The sequence below is a fragment of the Geotrypetes seraphini genome, chromosome 4 (genome assembly GCF_902459505.1).
Source record: "Geotrypetes seraphini chromosome 4, aGeoSer1.1, whole genome shotgun sequence".
Classification (NCBI taxonomy): Eukaryota; Metazoa; Chordata; class Amphibia; order Gymnophiona; family Dermophiidae; genus Geotrypetes; species Geotrypetes seraphini.
In genome coordinates this window covers 88,110,301-88,133,015 of record NC_047087.1, presented here as the reverse complement: position 1 = coordinate 88,133,015, position 22,715 = coordinate 88,110,301, and the positions used below count along the sequence as shown (strand labels likewise).

The 22,715-nt window shown below is 44.4% G+C and overlaps 1 protein-coding gene across 8 annotated transcripts in view; it reads left to right on the top strand.

Moving 5' to 3' along the window:
* PHLDB2 (pleckstrin homology like domain family B member 2) overlaps nt 1-22,715 on the top strand; it is a 194,876-nt gene that overhangs the window by 162,012 nt on the left and 10,149 nt on the right. For all 8 annotated transcript variants that reach the window (XM_033941098.1, XM_033941095.1, XM_033941099.1 and 5 more), the window contains 6 exons: nt 6,106-6,246; nt 8,282-8,375; nt 16,256-16,291; nt 16,940-17,132; nt 18,145-18,235; nt 20,061-20,207. In XM_033941098.1, the coding sequence (XP_033796989.1) occupies nt 6,106-6,246; nt 8,282-8,375; nt 16,256-16,291; nt 16,940-17,132; nt 18,145-18,235; nt 20,061-20,207 (702 nt within the window). The remainder of the gene's footprint in view (nt 1-6,105; nt 6,247-8,281; nt 8,376-16,255; nt 16,292-16,939; nt 17,133-18,144; nt 18,236-20,060; nt 20,208-22,715) is intronic.

Genomic DNA, 22,715 nt, shown 5'->3' with positions numbered 1-22,715 from the left:
TTTTGTTTTCAGTGCTGCAGGCAGTATGAGTGAAGTAAACATGCTGCTTTCAATGGCCCTGGAAGCTTTCCCTTTGCTACAGCTTCCTGTCCCTCAAATCACTTCACTGGCTTCCTTCTCCCCACTCTGTCTTACCCATTTCCCTTCAGCGTCTTTTCCTCTCCACCCCACCTTTCCTCCCTTTCTCCCTCCCTGCTCCTTACCTTCATGGCGCTTACACCCCCCCCCCCCCCACTGCAGTGAGAACACCTCTTAGCCGCTTCCGCCATGCACTCGCGTCCTCCCCCTCCCCCCCCCCCGACAACAGGCCCGGCCCAACAAATCTCCTTGCCCTTTACCTGTGGCCAGCGATGTCTAAACTGCCTTCTTACAGCAGTCGGAGCATTGAAGTTGCATATGACTACCGTAAAGGTCGTCTCTGATGCAACTTCCGGCTGCGTCAGAGATGACCTTTACGGCAGCCACACGCAGCTTCGACGCTCCGGCTGCTGTAAGAAGGCAGTTTAGACATCGTGGCCACGAAGGTAAGGGGCAGAAAGGGAGTAGGTAGTGCTTTAAACTCGGCGGCAGCAGTAAGGAGGGAGGGAGCGCGATAGGTGACCGCATGCATTCCCTCCCTTAACTGCGGGGACAAGGCCATTCACCGCTCCATGGGGCTGTGAATGGCCTTATCCCTGTAGCCACGGTGAACACAGGTTTTTCCTCATCGTTTTTGCGGGTTACCTGCGGCTAGCCGCGGGTAACAGCCACCGTGTCATTCTCTAGCCTCTAGGATCCATTTTTACTCCCATGCCTAGGGTGAAGGCCTTGGAATCCCATCTTTGTGTCCATGCCTAGTTGAGGACTCTGGATCCCATCTTCATGCCCATGCCTCATGGAGGCCTCTGGAACCCATCCTAACCTCTATGATTAGGGAAGCCTTGGGATCCCATCTTCTTGCCCATGCCTAGTTAAAGCCTCTGGATTTCATCTTTATCACTATGACTAGTGGAGGCCTCTGAATCCCATCCGAACCTTTATGACTAGCAGAGGCCTTGGGATCTTAGCCTTGGGATACCATCACCCTGGTGCACAACATATTATCTTAGGCGTTGGTGTATTTGTTGAGTGGGCCACAGAGACAACATTTAACAGTGCATGGTCTTTTGTATGATATATTATGATTTCTGAAGTGTGAAAGAAATGTTGGAAATTAATGATAAAGAAATCCTTAATGCTTATCTTTCTGTTTCTCTCTGTACCTTGAAAGTTTATAACATTTCTGCATGCTTAATTTCCTTTGCTTTTTTAATAGTAACTATAATATTAAAAATGCAAACATACTTTTGATGCATTGTTTGAGAAGAACACAATAGCAGGCGTGCTGGCTCCCATCACTGTACTTGTGTGGTCTTCATCATAAAGCATATGGGGGACAGACTTAAAGATCTCAATATGTATACTTTAAGAGCAGTGTTTCCCAGTTCGGTCCTGGAGTACTCCCTTGCCAGTCAGGTTTTCAGGATATCTACAATGAATATGCATGAAAGAAATTTGCATATAATGGAGACAGTGTATGCAAATCAAGTCTATGCATATTCACTGTGGATATCCTGAAAACCTGACATGGCAAGCGGGTACTCCAGGGCTGAGTTGAGAAACTTTGCTTTAGAACAGGGATCTCAAAGTCCCTCCTTGAGGACCGCAATCCAGTCGGGTTTTCAGGATTTCACTGATGAATATGCATTGAAAACAGTGCATGCACATAGATCTCATGCATATTCATTGTGGAAATCCTGAAAACCCGACTGGATTGTGGCCCTCAAGGAAGGACTGAGACCCCTGCTTTAGAGGAAAAGCGGGAGAGGGCAGATATGATAGAAATGTTTAAATACCTATGTGGTGTAAATGTGCATGAGTTGAGTATTTAATTTTGAAAGAAGCTCTGGAATGAGAGGGCATATGATGAAGTAAAGAGATTATAGGCTCAGGAGTAATCTAAGGAAATATAGTGGTACCTCAGAATCCGAAAGCCCCAAAACTCGAACGACTTGGAATCCAAACGTTTTTTGTAGTAAATTTTGTCTTGGAATCCGAACTCTGCTATGGAATCTGAACGCCCTGCACATTGTATATGTGTGTTTGTGCCCCAGAATCCGAACTCTGCTTTGGAATCCGAACACCGTGCATATTGTATGTGTGTATTTGTGCCCCATAATCTGAATGCTGCTTTGGAATATTTGTTAATATTTTACCTTAAAATCCAGTTTTTCCTGTTAAAATTTGAGTTTGTGGGACCCAGGAACTGATTAATCCAGTTTCTATTATATTCAATGGGAAAAATTGACTTGGAACTTGAATGCTTTGGAACTCGAACGGGGTTCTGGAACGGATTAAGTTCAGATTTCAAGGTATCACTGTACATTTTTACAGAAAGGGTGGTAGATGCATGGAACAGTCTCTCAGAAGAAGTAGTGGAGACAGACTATGTCTGAATTCAAGAAAGCTTGGGGTAGGCACATGGGATCTCTTAGAGAGATGAAGAGATAATGGTTACAGCAGATGGGAAGACTAGATGGTCCATTTGGTCTTTATCTGCCATCATGTTTCTATGTTTGTAAAGAAGAAGTTTCAGCAGAAATTTGTAATTGGGGTCTTAATGTTTTATTCAGAATAGGTTTGCTGGAATATGCCTGCTCTATACTCTTCATGTCCCATTTCCCCAATGTTAGAAGCTAATAGCTAAATGCTTTAGAAATCATAGAAGGTGGCTCAGTGGCAGTACTGTTCACCAACATGCCGAAGACCTAGGTTCATTTCCTGAGTCTGAATTTTTTTGCTCCCCAGGCCTACCAGGATTAGGGTTACTGCTGAGGCAGGACTCAGGTCCTGCAAGGAAGGAAGGAAGTTGCAGTCAGTCATCTCACAGCCACAGTGTATTGTAACTGGACTTAGGGTCCTGGCTAAGAACGGTCAGTGCAATGAGATAGGAGGACTGTACAAGAAAGGAAGAGTCTCTAGGTTGTTGCAAATGAAGACTCCCGATGATATAGCACAATAGAAGCTGATCTACATTGACCTAGGAGCCCAGTGACTTAAAAGGAAACTGCCAGGGGTCAGTTTTTAGCAGTATTTAAATTAATGTGTATATTCAGCACCACTCTATAAGATACTCAGTGGCACTAAATTCAGATATTGTGCAATTGCCATGAGCACTGTCTTTTTTGTTCAGCGGACCTAAACTAAACTGATAGCTTTGCCAGACAGTAGCTGAAAATCACTGCTAGCCAGATAAAATTTGCCACTGTGACCTCTCTTTCCACTCCTTTTCTATGGACAGTGACAAGTTGGCTAGATGCAGGGCTGTGGACTCTCCCAGTTTCAAAATTAAAAAAAAACACCAAAACAAACCCATTACAAGAGGTGGTAAAATTATTTTATATGTCTATTTGTCCTGGATCTAAAGTTATATTTACCAGTACTTTAGATCCTGAACAAAAAATTTAAAGCCTAATATCAATCAGTGAGTTGGAGCTGGAGTCGAACAGTAAGAAAATAGGGGAGTTAGTCAAAAGTTTGATGTACTGACTCCACAGCCCTGGTTAGAGTGATTTCAGCCAGACACTATTCTTATAGCAGCAGAAAATACCTGGATAGCAAACTAATACATTCACAGTCAGTCAGTGTATGTGCAAGTCCATTTGAATATTGGTCTGATAAATTTTAATCGGCAATATCTGCAAAGGTTCATTGTAAAAAGTATGAGGAAATCTATAAACTGCCATGTGTGCAGATGTGTATTTTTATGGTTAGGAACATAAGAATTTCCTTACTGGGTCAGACCAGTGGTCCATCTAGCTCAGTAGCCCATCCTCACAGTGGCCAATCCAGGTCACTAGCAAAAAAAACCCCCAAAGAGTAGCAACATTCCATGCTACCAATCCAGGGCAAGCAGTGGCTTCCCCCATATTTTTCTCAAGAGCAGACTATGGACTTTTCCTCCATGAACTTGTTAAAATTTTCTTAAAACCAGCTGCATTAACTGCTCTTACCACAACCTCTGGCAATGTGTTCCAGAGCTGAGCAAGGGTCATTGACGCCATTTGTGAAAGCTTCAGGTTTGAAAATAATTATACATGCAAAATGACACCAGTGCAAGGTTTTAAAATTATAACCAAGATTTATTGAATTATTGGTTCTATTTTTCCATTATTAGATCAAAAGAACAGCATAATTGCTTACGTTGCGCTCATGGGAGATCATCATTGTGGCCAAAGGCTGGCCTTCTCACAATGGTCTCGTTTTTCTATCTCATTACATTCTATTATATAACTTTTGGTTTAGTGACATCATCAAGTTTGACGACCAATAACATTTCTATGGGTGGTCTTAAAGTTTAGACAAAGAAACATTCCTCCATGTTTAAAAGTTATACAAAGTTTTCAGAAAATTACTTTTGATTTCTGAATTAACATTATAACATTCAAGAGAATCTATAATTATTAACATGGTGCTGAGAAATTCTCAGCTGTAAAGGAAAAAACTCTTCCTAAGCTGACAGATTCAAATTGCATGGCCTTACACAGAAACCTTACTCTGGAGGAAGGGGGGTAAATCCCCCTCTTCTCTCCCTGAAGCGTGGGCTTCCAATGCCCCCCTTCTTCCTATTCTTGAGGCTGACTCTAATTACTTCCAGATGCTGCCTCAGGATTTTCCTTAGTGTTTCTTCAGGTTTAAAATATATAAAATATGTTTTTCAAAGCAACACAGTCCTACACTTCAATCCAATCATATTTGTTTCATTCACTCTTTGCTTGGCCAAGCTTTCATTCATTCAATAAATCATAATTTTCATTCAAAACTACATCCAATTCAGTTTGAGACACGTTATATCTCAGTTTGGAATATGGAGTCTAATATGCTCTTCCTAACTGGCCTAAGCACATCTGTAATCAATTAGAACCACGAGGCTAAAGGCGGGAAGCTGAACAAAGAACCAGAGAGGACAAAGAACAGCAGGGAACCAAGATGGAGTTCTTAATATCTCTATGCATGTATGTTACGCTTTACCTAATTTCCTCTATGATCTGGCTCAATAGCAAAATACATAAAGAGAATATTATTATTCTTTTTCTTAATATTTATCTATAGTGTGTTTTTCTGGCCTTGGCTACATCTATATTCAGATTTTTATTCACCTGTTTTTCCGTACGCTTCTATTTGGGCGCGGTCCTTAACTAACACAAATGTTTGTCTAACTAGAATTACCCAGAATCATACGAAAAACTGGCCTTTTGTAGAAAAACGTCCACAAAAATACTGCACTATCACCCTAACATCCATTCCCATTTCCGTCCCATAACCAGCGCTGGCCACGAGCCACGACTCAGAGCTTAACTATTCTCTGAGAGAAAAAAATATTTCCTTCTACTGGTTTTAAAAGTAATAGGATCTCCCTGTCACTTCAAGTGTCCCCTAGTCTTTGTAATTTTTGACTGCGTTAAAAAAAAATCGATCCACTTTTACCCATTCTACACCTATCGTCGTGTCAACATCTGACTTAGCCAAGTAAAACTATAATGTGCCAATATACATGTAGAGAATCAGGCTTTAAACCTTTACAGACTGATATTGTGCCAGTAACTGGACATTTTTAAAAACCTAAGTGAAGGTTCTAATTTATAACATTGCTTTGCATATGCCAAAGCAATGAGCATAAGCAGCTCACTTCCGACAATCTCAGTTTCAGTGCAGGGAGGTTAAGTGGCGCATTTAGAGTCGCACAGTGAGGGTGAGAGAGGAAAACTGTAGCAGTCTCTTTGGATATAACTCCATTTGCTGATTCAGTGCTAGCATACCAGTTCAGATGATGCCCTCTGCAGAACAATAGGCCAAAATCAGAATTTACTGGAAATCATAGTCATTTGATATTGATTGTGGAGTTAATTTACTGATTTCATTTAACCCCTTGAACGAGTACATTCTGTTTTACCTGCATTGCCTGAGACTGGAGAATTCATCCAAACAGTAAGCTGTCATTGCTGCATGGAGTATAGTGTGGTGGTGATCGGTGGAGACAATATAATTCAATGTATCAAAAGCATTTTTATAAATTTATCTTTCAAGCATTTTAGAAACCTGGAGGAAAGGAAGAAACAGTACAGGGAAGGCGCTTATCTGAGTGACACCTTGCCACGCAAGAAGACGAATGTGGCAGTTTCACCGTACTTTAGCAGCTCCACCCTGGGGCGAAGCGTGACTCCAAAAGTAGGTGAAGTGGTTTTGCTGGCTTTATCTCATCAGCATGTGGTCTGTGTCTCACCTTCCTTAAAACATCTGAGCAAGTTACAATAAACTTTGCATAAAATATTTAAAACACTAGATCGGATACAATAAAAGTAAAGTCTGGACCTGCCCATATCGCCAATTTCTCTGAAACTGTCAAATCCTTATGAATTAAATATCAGCACCAAAAGCCATCTCAAAGATCCATGTCTTAAAATTGTTTCTCCGAGTGGATATATGACCTCCGACCAGCAGAGGGGGAGACTGAACTACTGAGTGACTAGATTATAAGGTACTGTACAGTCCTGGATCATTCAGTATTTGTCAGTCTTCCAAGAGAAGTAGGAAAAAGAGCAGTTTTATAAATTGGCACAAAATTGTGTGCATAAGTTAAAGAATAATGGCCCTAGGGTTACCAGATTTTCCGGAACTAAATTCCAGACCATGGCCCCGCCCCCCAGGCCCACCCAGTTCCGCCCAAGTCACACCCTGTTCTGCCCCCCAGCCCCACCCCCTCAACCTGTTCACTTGTTGGGAGAGCATCTGTGCAAAGTGCCGGGTTTTGAAAAGCCATCTGGATGTCCAAACATGTCCTTTAAAAGGAGGACATGTCCATGGAAATCCAGACTTCTGGTAACCCTGAATAGCACGTATGCGTGTAATTTATGCCACTAATTGACAGGAATGCATGTAATTACTAGGTGCTATTCTGTAGCATCACATAGCATAGAGGGGTGAAAGGTGTGAACATGGGTTAGGCAGGGGTAGGGAACTCCGGTCCTCGAGAGCCATATTCCAGTCGGGTTTTCATGATTTCCCCAATGAATATACATTGAAAGCAGTGCATGCAAATAGATCTCATGCCTAAGGGATAAATATTCAGCCAATGGGGTCAGCATATTTTTTTTTTTTGGCTGCCACTAGCATTATATCTTTCCCCAGATATTCAGTGCTGGGTCATGTCCAAGCACTGGCATTAAATATCTAGGCATACATGGCTGGCTAACATTTAATGGAGTTAAGTGCAATATTTAGCACTTAACCTACATAAAGATAGGACAGCTTTTTACTCAGCTTCTTTTTTTGTGGTTACCTTATGAGGTTAAGCACTGGATGTCAGCACTTAACCACAAAAGTGTTCATACCCAGATGGCCCATAAATTAGACAGGTTCAGCTTAGGCACTAAGGTCCGGATTCTCTACCCTGTGCCATTGTCGGTGACTGCAATTGTGTGGCACTGGTTATTGAATTCCACCTCCAGCACAGGTAGGTGCCGGAAATGTAGGCCAGGGTTTTCCAGGCCTACATTTCTGCCGCCTACGTTTGACTTGAATCATAGCCTCTCCTGGTCGTATAATTCACTTTGAATATAGACACCCCTCCCCCCCTCTCAGATTTGTAATGACAAGAGGACCTGTCTAAGCATTTCTTCCCATATGTTGTTCTAGTCTCTCCAGCACTGATATCGGCCCACTGGCTGCCCATAACCAAACACTGCATTTTCCAAGACCTAGTGTTGTCATATAAATACCTCTACAACATGACACCCATATTTCTCAGACAAACTTTCTCTCTACACCCCAAAGAGAATGCTATGCTCCCAAGATGAAATACACCCACATACACCATCAGGACACTCCCTCCAACTCCAGACAGCCTGGAAACGATCCTATTCCCATTTCTTACCAAACCTCTGGAATAGCCTATCTCCTCATATCAGAGCCCTTAAAGGACTTCTTAACTTTAGAAAATCTGTAGAAACCTACCTTTTTGCCTAGTCACTCCCTCAACCCTTCACCATCATCAGTAAGTAATCCTATATGAAGATATATTGCAACACACTGTATGTAAACCCTATATTGTAACACTGTGAACGTAAACTGTAACCCATCTGGCACAGTTCTGAGCTCTTTGGGGAGGACGGGATATAAATCTAAATAAATAAAATGATGTCTTTTTAACATGTTAGAGGCTTCTGGTTTATTTGCTCTGTTCTTTTGTATTTTTTTCACACAGCCCCACCTACCTCTTGGACAGAGCAACAGCTGTGGCAGCATGCTCACTCACAGCCTGTCGCCCAAAGATACAGACTCCAGAAGGATGCACAAGGGTGAGGATGCAGATGCTTAACTAGTGCTGCATTTGGAAACTGGTCATCCATCAGCTTTATTTTTTTTTTTTTTAATTCTTTATTGAATTTCAAATTTTGACAGTGCAATACAAATATATTAAACATGAGCATTATACATAACGCACTTAAAATACACAAAATTAATACATTACCAATCCTTTTCTCCCTCCCTTCCTTACATAACTATTACACTGCACATGCATATATTATTACAATATTATAGATAAATACCTTTAGCAAACCCAAATACCTTCACCTCCCCCTACCCCCCCCCCTGGATGTGTAAGGAATCTGTAAAAAGGGAGATACCTGGCAATTCAACATATGCAGTCAATGGGCTCCACACCTTATTGAATGTCATACTAGACCCCAAACACCCCGCATTCATTCTCTCATATTTATACGTGGAACAAATATTTGCCTACCAAAATGTGTAATTAAGTCTGTCGTAACTCTTCCAGTTACGCGTAATCATCTGGATGGCTATTCCGGTCATAATCAAGACGAGCCAGCTTTTATATCTATCCAAAGTAGGCTTAATATGCAATATTGTACCACTAATTGTGGCTTCGTAGGTTAACAGGTTTGATGACTCAAGAATAATATTTATTTGTCCCCAAATTGACTTCCAGAAATTAAGTATCAATGGACAATAATACAACAGATGATCCAAGGTCCCTATATCAATATGACAATGCCAGCATCTATTAGACTTAGAACTATCTACCTTATTCAAACGAACTGGGGTCCAAAAATTCCTATGTAATAAAAATGACCAAGTTTGTCTCATAGATGCTGACGCTGTACATCGTAATCTCCAAGTCCAAATTTGTGGCCATCGAGATGCAGAAATATACTGCTTACTCTCAATGCTCCAAATATCATCAGCTTTATTCTTGAGTGTTTTTCACTCTGCCTTAGAGAGCTGCACGGGGACGACGGGAATCCTGCGGGACCCGCGGGGATCCCGCGGGTTCCCCCTTCGGGTCACGGGGATCCCATGGGGATGCCCCCTAGGGTCACGGGGATCCTGTGGGGACGCCCCTCGTACTCTCGGGGATCCCGCGGGGTTCAATGCCGCGAGGCTCATCTGATTTTCTTACCTGCCCTGCTGCGAGGCTCGTCTTCCATTTCCTGCCTGTCCTGCTGCAGCACACATAGCCAATCGAAAGTCTTCCCCGATGTCAGCACTGACGTCGAAGGGAGGGCTTAAGCAAAGCCCTCCCTTCCTCCAACGTCAGCACTGACATCGGGAAGATTTCCGGTCGGCTGTGTGCGGCAGGGCAAGTAGGGAAAAGGCAGTGGCGTACCAAAGGGGTGGGGGGGCGGTCCGCCCTGGGTGCAGCCATGGGGGGGGGAGTGTGCACAGCTGGTCAGGTCCCCTTACCTTTGTGGCGCTTCCCCTGACCGACCGACAACAGGCCCGGCCGACAAACCTACCTGCCCTGTAGCCGCAAATCTAAGTTACTTTCTTACAGCAGCTTCAATACTCCAGCTGCTGTAAGAAGGTAATTTAGATTCGCGGCTACAGGGCAGGGAGGTTTGTTGGACCGGGCCTGTTCTGTTGTCGGTCGGGTGGGGAAGCGCCACAAAGGTAAGGGGCAGGGAGGGAGAAAGAGAGGAAAGGTGGAGTGGAGAAGAAAAGACGCTTAAGGGAAATGGGTAAAACTGAGGGGGGAGAAGGATGCTGAGAGCACCGGCGAAGACAAAGGGGTGGAGAAGGACGCTGAAAGGACATGGGGAAGACAAAGGGGTGGAGAAGGACGCTGAAAGCACATGGGAAAGACAAAGGGGTGGAGAAGGACGCTGAAAGGACATGGGGAAGACGGGGGGGAGAAGGACACTGAAAGGACATGGGGAAGACAGGGAGGGAGAAGGACGCTGAAAGGACATGGGGAAGACAGAGGGGGGAGAAGGACGCTGAAAGGACATGAGGAAGACAGAGGGGGAGAAGGACACTGAAAGCACATGTGGAAGATAGAGGGGGGAGAAGGATGCTGACAGGACATGGGGAAGATGGGGGGGGGGGGGAGAAGGACGCTGAAAGTAAATGAGGAAGAGAGAGTGGGGAGAAGACACTGGCAGGGAAGAAGACAGAGATGCCAGACTATGGGGGTAGCGGAGGGAAGAAGATGGGTGCCAGACCAATTTGGAAGGGGGGAGAAAGGGAGAGGCACAGTAACAGAGCAAATGGAAGACGCAGAGAGAAGAGAGACAGTGGATGGAAGGAACTGAATGAGAACATGAGGAAAGCAGAAACCAAAGGTAGGAAAAAAATTATTTTTCTTTTTTGCTTCAGGATAAAGTAGTATATTAGTTGTGTTGATAAAAATTTATAAACATTAGAGGCTCTGGTAGAAACCCGTTTACAAAGTATGTATTCTTCCCAATTAATATTTCCAAATTAATAAAGTCTTTTTGCTTATTTTTAAATGGGTTTCTACCAGAGCCTTTAATTCAGTAGCATAATTAACTGAAATAACTATTTCTGAAGTTTATAGGGACGGGCGGGGACGTAGGGGATTCCTCGCGGGGACGGGTGGGAGTCCTCACGGGGACGGGTGGAACTTTGGCGGGGACAGGTGGGGATGGGTGGATTTCTGTCCCCGCAAAACTCTACTCTGCCTTCTGTACACCTGGGCTTTGTACCAGTTATCAAAGTAAAAGCCAACATGCATTTTCACTTTCAGACTTGCTGAAGAGAAACAGTGCCCACAGACACTTGTACCTCCCTCTTCTGTGGGCACTTTTTCTGACCAAAACAGTGTCCATAGTATGGAAAATATGAAAAATGTACCCAGTGTTTCAGTCCTTTTCTTTACCTTCTCCCTGGGAACTCCTCTGCTAAATTCAGTTAAAAGTACATACACCATGGAGCAAGGGGCAAGTTTCAAATCACAAAAATCAAATGCAAAAATATAGCCATAAAAAAGTGGGATGCTGAATTATTCTATAAAGTCAGTAAAAATTTCCAAAATCTATAACAAGAACAAAAAAAATTATAAATATACATACATACATACATACATACACAGTGGAGAAAAAAGACCTTGGTGAAAAATGCTTCCAACAAAACAACTAAAGTTAGAATTTTTGTCTACTCCACAATAAAACAAAATATATATTTGTCATTGATAAAGGGCTTAATATGAATCAATCAACCTAACATTAGAGTGAAACATAGATCTTCTACCTCATTGATAACAGATACTTAGCTTTTTAATCTTTGGTGTTCTTTCTGCAGCGTCCTATCTATGCAGGAAGAGGAAGTGCTGCAGAAAGAACACTTCTGGGGCAGGTCGATGGTGGGAGGCTGGCTTCATTGCACCACCGACTGCCTGAAGTTTTTAAATTACAGTTAAGGGGAGGTGGTAGGTAGGGGAGTCAGTAACTGGGGAGAAGTCGTATCGCAGGTTCCAGCTGAGACGGGGGTCTTGGGGGAATGAGGGAAGGGCAGATGCTGCATGAGCTTGTGGGGAGGGGGTTGGGAAAGCAGGAAGGACAGATATGGCACAGACTGAGAGGGGTTTGGGAAGGCAGGGAAGGACATGCTGCACGGGTTGGGGTTAGGAAGAGAGGGAAAGAGAGATGCATGGGTGGAGTGGTAGGAAGGGAGTGAAAGAGAGATGCTGCCGGTGGGTGCGTGAAGAGAAAAGGTCCAATTATTGGGCATAGGTGTGTGGAATGGGAGAGAAAGAGACAGGGTATACATGGGAAAGGAAGAAAGATAGTGGAGGAGAGGAGGGAGGTATAAATGTTACACTGGGAGGAAGGAGAGATGACTCAAACAAGGGAGAGATGTCAGATTCCAGAGAAGGGTGATGAAAGGGAAGAGAGATGCTAGACCATGGAATGAAAGGGAAGGAGGAGAAAGAGATATGCCAGACTGCAGGAAGGAGAGGAGAGAGATGTTAGACCACAGAAAGAGGAAGGGAAGGAGAGAGAGATGCCAGACCATAGGAGAAGAGTGAGATTCCAGGCTTTGGGAAGGAGAGGAGAAAGATGCCAGACCATAGGAGTGGAGAACTGGGAAGACAGATGCTTGACCACGGGAGAGAGAAGGGATGAGATGGTACACAAAGATGGAAGGGAAGGGAAGACAGAGGGAGGAGATGGTACACAGCAATGGGTATGGCAGGGAAGAGATAAGAAGAAATACTTCTTATGGATAGAATAGGGAAGAAGAAAGAGGGAGAAGATGGTACACATGGATAGATGGGAAGGGAAGACATGGAAAAGTATATAGATTTTGAGAAAAAAGCATAAACATAGAATAAAGTTGAATGTTAAAAAATTTAATGCTAAAGATGAATGTAGGGCAGAAAGTGAAGGAGAAAAAACAGCAAATGAAGAAGGCCCTGGATACAGTTAAGAGCACAGACTGAAGGAAGTGCAGCCAGAGAATGGGAAAAGATGGTTAGAAAAATAAAATGACCAGACAACAAAGGTAGGGGAAATGATTTTATTTTCAATTTAGTAATTGAAATGTGTTAGTTTTGAGAATTTACATCTGCTGTCTATATTTTCCACTGTTAGGAAGAAATGCATTTGTTTCTATTTATCTGAGGTTGTACAGCATGCAGAGTCTTGCATCTTAGGGTTTCATTTGTATATATTAGTACTTTTAGTTTGTGGTCCTGTATTTGCATAGGGGTTATCTGTGTTTTGCATGTGTGACCAAGGCCAGTTGTTCTGATAGGAATGAATGTTGAGAAGCATATAGTGTGCTTTGTATGGTTTAATTTTGTGGTTAACCATTATGTGTTAATAAGATTACCGTATTTTCACGCATATAACGCGCGCGTTATACGCGTTTTTACCTACCGCGCATACCCCTCGCGCGTTATATGCGTGAGCGCGGTATACAAAAGTTTTAAAACATAGTTCCCACCCCGCCCGACGCCCGATTCACCCTCCCAGCAGGACCACTCGCACCCCCACCCCGAACGACCACTCGCACGCGCTCCCACCCGCACCCGCATCCACGATCGGAGCAAGAGGGAGCCCAAGCCCTCTTGCCCGGCCGACTCCCCGACGTCCGATACATCCCCCCCCCCCGGCAGGACCACTCGCACCCCCACCCCGAACGACCGCTCGCACGCGCTCCCACCCGCACCCGCATCCACGATCGGAGCAAGAGGGAGCCCAAGCCCTCTTGCCCGGCCGACTCCCCGACGTCCGATACATCCCCCCCCCGGCAGGACCACTCGCACCCCCACCCCGAACGACCGCTCGCACGCGCTCCCACCCGCACCCTCATCCACGATCGGAGCAAGAGGGAGCCCAAGCCCTCTTGCCCGGCCGACTCCCCGACGTCCGATACATCCCCCCCCCCGGCAGGACCACTCGCACCCCCACCCCGAAGGACCGCCGACTTCCCGACAATATCGGGCCAGAAGGGAGCCCAAACCCTCCTGGCCACGGCGACCCCCTAACCCCACCCCGCACTACATTACGGGCAGGAGGGATCCCAGGCCCTCCTGCCCTCGACGCAAACCCCCCTCCCCCCCAACGACCGTCCCCCCCCATGAACCTCCGACCGCCCCCCAGCCGACCCGCGATCCCCCTGGCGACCCCCACGACCCCCCCACCCCCCTTCCCCGTACCTTTGGTAGTTGGCCGGACAGACGGGAGCCAAACCCGCCTGTCCGGCAGGCAGCCAACGAAGGAATGAGGCCGGATTGGCCCATCCATCCTAAAGCTCCGCCTACTGGTGGGGCCTAAGGCGCGTGGGCCAATCAGAATAGGCCCTGGAGCCTTAGGTCCCACCTGGGGGCGCGGCCTGAGGCACATGGGCCCAACCCGACCATGTGCCTCAGGCCGCGCCCCCAGGTGGGACCTAAGGCTCCAGGGCCTATTCTGATTGGCCCACGCGCCTTAGGCCCCACCAGTAGGCGGAGCTTTAGGATGGATGGGCCAATCCGGCCTCATTCCTTCGTTGGCTGCCTGCCGGACAGGCGGGTTTGGCTCCCGTCTGTCCGGCCAACTACCAAAGGTACGGGGAAGGGGGGTGGGGGGGTCGTGGGGGTCGCCAGGGGGGTCGCGGGTCGGCTGGGGGGGCGGTCGGAGGTTCTTGGGGGGGGGCGGTCGTTGGGGGGGGGGGGGGTTTGCGTCGAGGGCAGGAGGGCCTGGGATCCCTCCTGCCCATAATGTAGTGCGGGGTGGGGTTAGGGGGTCGCCGTGGCCAGGAGGGTTTGGGCTCCCTTCTGGCCCAACTACCAAAGGTACGGGGAAGGGGGGTGGGGGGGTCGTGGGGGTCGCCAGGGTGGTCGCGGGTCGGCTGGGGGGGCGGTCGTTGGGGGGAGGGGGGTTTGCGTCGAGGGCAGGAGGGCCTGGGATCCCTCCTGCCCGTAATGTAGTGCGGGGTGGGGTTAGGGGGTCGCCGTGGCCAGGAGGATTTGGGCTCCCTCCTGGCCCGATATTGTTGGGGAATCGGCGGTCCTTCGGGGGAGGGATGTATCGGACGTCGGGGGGGGGGCATCAGGCTTTCAGGATGGGGACAGACCTTCAAGGGGGGACAGTGCACGGAAGTCAGGGGGGGTGAACGGAGAGTCGGGACAGCGCACGGAAAGTCGGGGCAGTGCACAGAAGTCAGGGGGGGGGGTGAACGGAGAGTCGGGACAGCGCACGGAAAGTCGGGGCAGTGCACGGAAGTCAGGGGGGGTGAACGGAGAGTCGGGACAGCGCACGGAGAGGCGGGGCAGTGCACGGAAGTCAGGGGGGGTGAACGGAGAGTCGGGACAGCGCACGGAGAGGCGGGGCAGTGCACGGAAGTCAGGGGGGTGAACGGAGAGTCGGGCAGCATGCGCGGTATAATCGTAAGCGCGTTATACCAAAGTTTTTGTGCTTATCATCGTGATTTCTGCGCGCTATACACGTGTGCGCGTTTTATACGGGTGCGTGTTATTTGCGTGAAAATACGGTATATTGTGTGCATATATAAAAAATGAATGGAAAAAATGGTATTACAATTAGTACTATTATGGGGGAAGGGCAGAGCTTGGGCAGGGTCTAGATGGAGCTTGCTGCCTATGCAGTCCATTGCTTTCCTTACTTAGCAATGACACAGTGGGTGGGCTAGGAGCTCTAGGGGGTGTTGCACAGGCCACATTTCCGTCTCAGGATGGTCTTGTTAGTGGTTAATGGCGGACGGATTGCTAGCTATGTCAAGAGGCCAGAGCTGAATATTGACTTAGCCAGCTAACTTTATAGCAGCCAAAAATAAACCAGGTATTCAGTGCCAGTCACCGGAAACAGCCTGGCATTGAATATCCAGGCTCCATTTCAACTGCAGGAGTCAGCCTGGCTAACTCCCATGGTCTGAATATCAGGCCCAGTAAGTATTGTTCCATTCCTGGAGGAAGCCCCTGGAAAAAGGAGTTACAGTGGGATTTGAGCCTATTGACTCAATGATACCTTTTCACTTAGGATAGGGAACATCTGGAATAGTCTCACAGTGGAGGTTACAAAAACCAAAATTGTCGTAGAATTTAAGTGTGCATGGGATGAACATAATTAGTACCAGTAGAGAGGTGAAGGCCACAGATCAAAAACAGCCTTTTTCAGCATGCACGGATGAGGTGAACCATGAGGTTCTTTTCTGCCGACATTCTGCATTTATAAAATTGGCTGTTTGACATGGGGTCACAGGATGGTACATTCACAACACCCAAACCCTCCACACAAATGTTTTGTAAAAGTGCTTTAAGAAATAAATAAAATAGTCTGTCACTGAAGCAGATACATACATAGCAACAAATTTGTCACATTCAATTCTCGTTTGTAAGTGCGCTCCCATTTTTTTTTCTCCCTTTTTGTTTTCTTTTCTTGCTGCAAATGATGGAAATCCTTCCAAGCAGTTGCAACCAGTCCTGCCAAGAGCCCTAGCAGAAAAGGTAGGTTTATATGTAAAATGCTATACAGCATGTCGCACCCAGTGAGCCTGGAACATGGGGCAGTGTGCATTAAAAATGCCTCTTTATTTAGAACATGACTGCTGATCCGGGGGCTAACTGTGCTAAGAGACTTTTGCTGCAAGATAGAGCCCATTGTATTGAATACTATGGTCTCAAGGCCATCTGACAGCACGGTTGTTTTAGAGGTTTAAGTAGTGTAAAGGGGGTGCTGAAAAGAAGAGAATGACATGGATATTGTTCAATCAGTGATCTGAAACAATGTCAAAAACATAGAATTTCGTTGCTGCAAAGGGCACTTGATGAAATAAGATAACACTCTTTTCAACTAAAGTGGCAAAATAAAGCTCAGAATTTAGGAAGCTGGTTGGTTGAGATGGTTTTCATTGAAAATCAGGGCATTGTTGTGTTTGAGGACAAAGAGCTATAGCCCAAAGGCTGGAATACCCGCTGTGGACATTTTCAGTCCAGTATGAAAGTAAAACACTAGATATTAGAGTATAGATGATTTCATAGGCCTGTAAGTATCATGTTTTGTTCAAATATGTAAGGAAATAACATTCATGCTTATATATCTTGTAGCCGCTCCTGGGCATTTTGTATAATTACACTTTCTGACTTGCTGCCTAGGCTATAATCACCAACACATGTGTGAGGCACCAAGGCAGAAGTCGCCTGAATTTTACAACAGAACTACATCTGAATCAAATGTGTACTTGGACAACTTTTATTACCCTGATCATGCCTTTGATACCCTAAGCCTGGACAGTTCCGACAGCATGGAGACCAGTATATCTGCCTGCTCTCCTGATAATATTTCCAGGTAAATCTTAATTTCAGAGCTTGCAGTACACTGGGGGATAAATGACTTGTGCATGCTGTGACAACTGTAGCAAAGTGACACTGGTGGGAGCGAGGAAGGGAGGCCTGGTTTGGGGTCTTTATTAAATCTGTGAATGAGTGAACATAGCTGTGTTTAATGGAAAAAGAGCAAATCAAAAATTTAGAATGAAACATCCCAAATGTAAACTCTTGAACATAAAAGAGCTCCAAGAATTATTCCGTTGTGAGAAGAAAGGACAACTTTGTTTGCATTTATCAAAAAGAGTCTTTAGAAATGCCACTTTCCTGCTCTACCTCTCAAGTGTGGAGTCGTTTGCTGAAAGGTTCATGATAAGAAAGATTTTAAAGTAATATAATCGTACAAATTGAGCCACATCCTGTAGTAAAAATTAGTGGGACCAGCCCTTGATGCAGCATTAATTCTAGGCTTAACCCTATGGTAAAATCCTGCTTTATAGCACATTAAGCTCAACACTTAATGCATTTCACTCTTCAGTGCAACAGTTCTCAATACTGAGCTAACCAGCTAAATTTGTCAAACCACCCTTGCCATGTCCCCTTATTGACTGGATAACTTTGCCCACATAAGGGCTGTATTTTCACAAGGACATATCTATGTACAGAAATCTTTTGAATATTAACTTCCTATGCCTTAAGTCAGCGTTTCTCAACTCGATTCTGGAGTACCCCCTTGCCAGTCAGGTTTTCGGGATATCCACAGTGAATATGCATAAACTTGATTTGCATCCACTGCCTCCAATATGTGCAAATTTCTTTCATGCATATTCATTGTGGTTATCCTGAAAACCTGACAGGCAAGGGGGTACTCCAGGACTGAGTTGAGAAACACTGACTTAAGTCATTGACTTGTTGCTGAAAAATATCCTGCCCACCTGAGAACAGAGCAGTTTTGTGTGTTTAGCATCTCTTGAATCGGGTAGGTCCATTTAAAGAGTCTGGGCCTAGATTTTAATATCCCTGTCTTTGTTCAGCGCCAGCACTGCAAATGTCGCTAGAATAGAGGAGATGGAAAGACTGCTAAAAGAGGCCCAAGCAGAGAAGACACGACTGCTTGAATCAAGGGTGAGAAACATGGCTTCAATGCAAAAAATAAAACTGAAGTACTGAAGATGGGCCTAAATGTTTGGTATTATCATAGCTTACAGAGTACTGTGAAATAAAGTCCTGCATACCTCATCAGTCCCCTTGTTCTTTCCTACCTGAGCAGCATGTATAGATCCACCCTTTTTGTCCTGTGTGTCTTGTCATAATTAGATTGTAAGCTCTTTGAGTAGGAACCATCTCTTGTGTGTTTAATGTACAGTGCTGCATGGGTCTGGTAGCACTATACAAATAATAAATAGTAATAGTACTTTAAAAGCACTTTTAATACAATTTAACCAGTACTTTTAAAACAATTTAACCAGCCAGAAATGGCTCCTGGCTGGTTAGATTGTCTGTCCAGGACTAACCTGGCATATTCAGTGGCACTTAACCAGTTAGTGCCACAGAAAATTAAGTTAGGGGGAAATTCTACAAACGATGCCTTAACTTAGGCGCCCTACCGGCACCTAAGTTAATAAGGAAATTCCGTTTGAAACAGCAAGAAACTGTAAATTTAAAGTGCCTACTGGTGCCTAAAGAAAAAGGCGCCAGAATCGTACCTCCAGAGGCGTCTACTGACACCTAATGCAATTTTGGACATGGTTAACACCGGAAGTGGCATTAGACACTCTAGAGCGCCTACCTAGGCACAATTCACGACAAAGATAGGTGCTGGAAATGTAGGCCTGAAAAACCCTGCCTAGGGTTCACAGCGCCTATCTTTCTCAGGGGTGCGATTCTCTATATGGCACCGTCACATGATTTTAGGTGGCCATCAATATTGATTGGCGCCATATAGAGAATCCGAGTGTTAGCACCTAACACAAAACTAGCTATTTGGATGGCATTCTAAGGGTAGAGTCAGCACTTGGCGGGTTAATCACTAATATTTAGCACTTACCTGAGCAAGATAACCACATAAACAGGACCACATAAGTCAGTCCTATCTTTGTGGTGCTGAATATTGTATGTAACTGGCTATGGTATGGCTGGCTCCGTCAACCCAGAAATAGTCCGGCATTGTATTTCCAGGCATAATGTCTGGTGGTCAGCAAAATTTAGTTTAAGAAACCTTCTGAGGACCCAATTTCTACAAAACATTATATGAGATATTGTGGTTCCTGACATTACAATGTCAACATGATATGCAATAAAACATTGTAATTGGCAGCATAGGATGTAAACAAAGATAAAGCATATAGATAAGGCAGAGTAAGAGGAGTTAGAAAATAAGGCAACTAATTTAAAGAAAGTTGTGTACAAAGTCAGAAAGGTGCTTGAGTATTAGCTCAGAAAGGGTAGCAGTGGCTAAACATGCTATAGTATGACAGCTGGTGTTACTCCGTGTGTGGGTGTGGGTGTGACTAGCAAGTTTGTTACTTCCTTTAAGGGTTTGGGTGAAGAGCCAAGTTTTCACTTGCTTCCTGAAGTAGAAATAGTTTTGTATTAGGTAAACCTTTTAGAGAGTGGATTCCAAAGTGTGAGAGCTACTCTGGAGAAGGCTTATTTGGTGTCACATTATGTGATGTTCTTTGCAGACAGTGTCTAGAGATACTCTTCATCCTGATATGTAAGAAAGAAGGGCAAATTCTGAAGCATGGGAGATGTACATTTTTTTCACACCCTGTTGCTCAGGAGGCAATGAGGTTTCTACCAAGAAGCATCATTGTGCTGGGGGGGGGGGGGAACTGAAGGTGTGCAAGCAATGTTCAAGTTTTCAGAAAATTTGTTTACAAATCGATCAGTCATTTCCACCAATTATTTAATCATGCTTATGAAATTCTCTAATTGGGTTGGTATTTAGGAACGCGAGATGGAAGCAAAAAAAAGAGCCCTGGAGGAAGAAAAACGCCGCCGGGAGGATCTAGAGAAAAGACTGCAGGAAGAAACGAGTCACCGGCAAAAACTGATTGAAAGGGAAATCAAAATGCGTGAGAAGCAGAGAGCGCAGGTTGGTATGGGCTCCCAAAATCTCCACAGAACCTCTGCCTCAGGGATTTTCCCATTACTACTCGTTCATGGTCAAGGTTTAGTGGATATTCATATCATGAAAATACATGGTACAAGTTCAAAAAGGAGAAAGGAAAATGGGATTTAGAGGAAAAATAGCACCCCCACTTGTGATGAAAGATGGTGTAGGTATCATTATTTCATGGAACAGTGAAGCAGTGGAAGCACCCATGAAAAACTGATCACAGTTTCACTGAACATGAATTGTTGAGCAATTTTGGTTCAGCATTTATTTGATCCTCTGAAGAAGCTGTATGTGACCTCCCTACAACAAAATTCATGTGGTTAGTGTGAAATAGAAAGCAAATGATATTTCTTTATTTTCATAATTTACCCACCCCTCCTTTACAAAAGTGCGGAAGAGGTTTTTAGTGCCAGATGGCGCTCTGAATGCTCTGCACTGCTCTGATGCTCATAGAAACTCTATGATAATCAGAGCAGCGCAGAGCATTCAGCGTGGCTGGCTGACGCTAAAAACCTTTTCTGCGCTTTTGTAAAAGGAAGGTTAGTTATTAAAAATTAAAGAATTTAAAATTTAACATTGAAGAATTATTTGAATCTTTAGGCAGTGGTTTTACAACTTTTTTGTTTGTGTGAGTACACTGGTCAGGATGGAAGAAATTGTTCCATCTTTTTAAAAAAGTCATCATTATTTCACAGCGATTCAGTGCCAAAGTTTCAAAGAGAACCCTTTGTATGCGCTTTCCCTCTGAAACTTGCCATGGGGTCTTAATGCACCTGATTTTCTGTTCAGATAGATGTTCGATGAAAATTAACACACAGATCCTTTTACAATGCAGCAGTAGCGATTCCTCTGTGGCAAATGCACCAAATTCCTATAGGCTATAGAGGATTCTCCTATAGGCTATGGAGCATTTTCCGCAGGACAATCGCTACCACAGCTCTGTAAATGAGACCCAGAGACTTTGTTATAATCCATATGCATTATTTTCTGATTCTGCCCTAAACACATCCCTGGAAGTACAGATGTAAGACTGCATACTGTCTTCTAGCTATGCTGATGATATTGTAGTCTGCCTATTTCCATGCAATCATAGGTAGGGAACAAATAACAAAAGAAAATAATAAACCTCAAAATTGACAAAAATAAAAACAAATGTTAACAAATAAAACCAAAGACAAAACCAACAAAACATTATAAAACATGAATTAAACCTCCCACCTCCTATTTACCTACCTACATAAGTGTCTTTGACAATTGCCTGTCACGTCATTAATATATTATCACTGACAATGTTGCATCTTTTATTGGATTTAACTTTTTATAGTCTCTTTATCTATATTCTTAAGGGACAAATAGCCAAAGGAAATTATACATTTGTCAGCAGCTTCTGAACATTTGCAGCACCTATATAACATAACATAACATTCTACTTATATATGGCAGGCCCGTGAAGCTCTATGTGGTTTACAAAAGAGAAAGATATTACAATTGAATAGAGTAACATAGGGCCTATTTTACAAAGTCGTGCAGAAACAGCCCCGAAGCCCTTTAAATCTCTATGGTCTACGGGGCCGTTACCGCGCAGCAGCCGCTAGTGCGGCTTTGTAAAACAGACCCTTAATTTCCTATATTCTTGGTGAACAGATATGTTTTCGAATGCCTCCTGAAATCTAAGGGCTCCTTTTACAAAGCCGCGTTAGCGGTTTAACACGCGTAATAGCGGGTACTAAACTGCCGGCCGCGCTAGCCACTACCGCCTCCTTTTGAGCAGGCGGTAGTTTTTCGGCTAGCGCAGGGGTTAGCGCGTGATGAAAAGTCACGCGCGCTAAAGCCGCTAACGCGGCTTAGTAAAAGGAGCCCTTAGTGTTGGAGGTCCTAATTAAAAAAATTTAAGACTTTGTCCCAGGACACTGCCTGATAAGATAAGAGACGGTGATGGTATTGATGGTATTTTTTAGATTTACATCCTTTTTTTCTAGCACTTCTATAATGATGGAGTAACTATTTGAAAGTTTTGATATGGATAAACATGTAGAAATGCAATATGAAAGTTGCTCGCTCTTCTACTATTTATCTTCTCTATAGAACTATTAGATATATGCAGTGCTGTACACAAACACATAAGAAACAATTCTTATTCAACAGGTTACAATCTATTCAAGACAAAAAAGAGATTAGGGAGTTTCATATATTATAGGAATGATTAAAATAACTGGAGCAGGCATATAAGAGGTTAAGATTTAAAAGTACCCTCAAAAGGTGGGGCATTTAGCCTTGATTTGAATAGGGCCAGAAATGATCCAGTTGCATGATGCAGCAAAATGAACGAAACAGTTGGCAGTGGAGAATGACACAGATAAAAGTGACTTAACCAATGAATGGAGTTCCGGGAAGGAGTGTAGGAAGACATATGCGGGGAAATACAGTATATGTTTCATAAAAAAGAGTTTTTGATAGAGTTTCTCTGGAAGCTGATTTCTATGA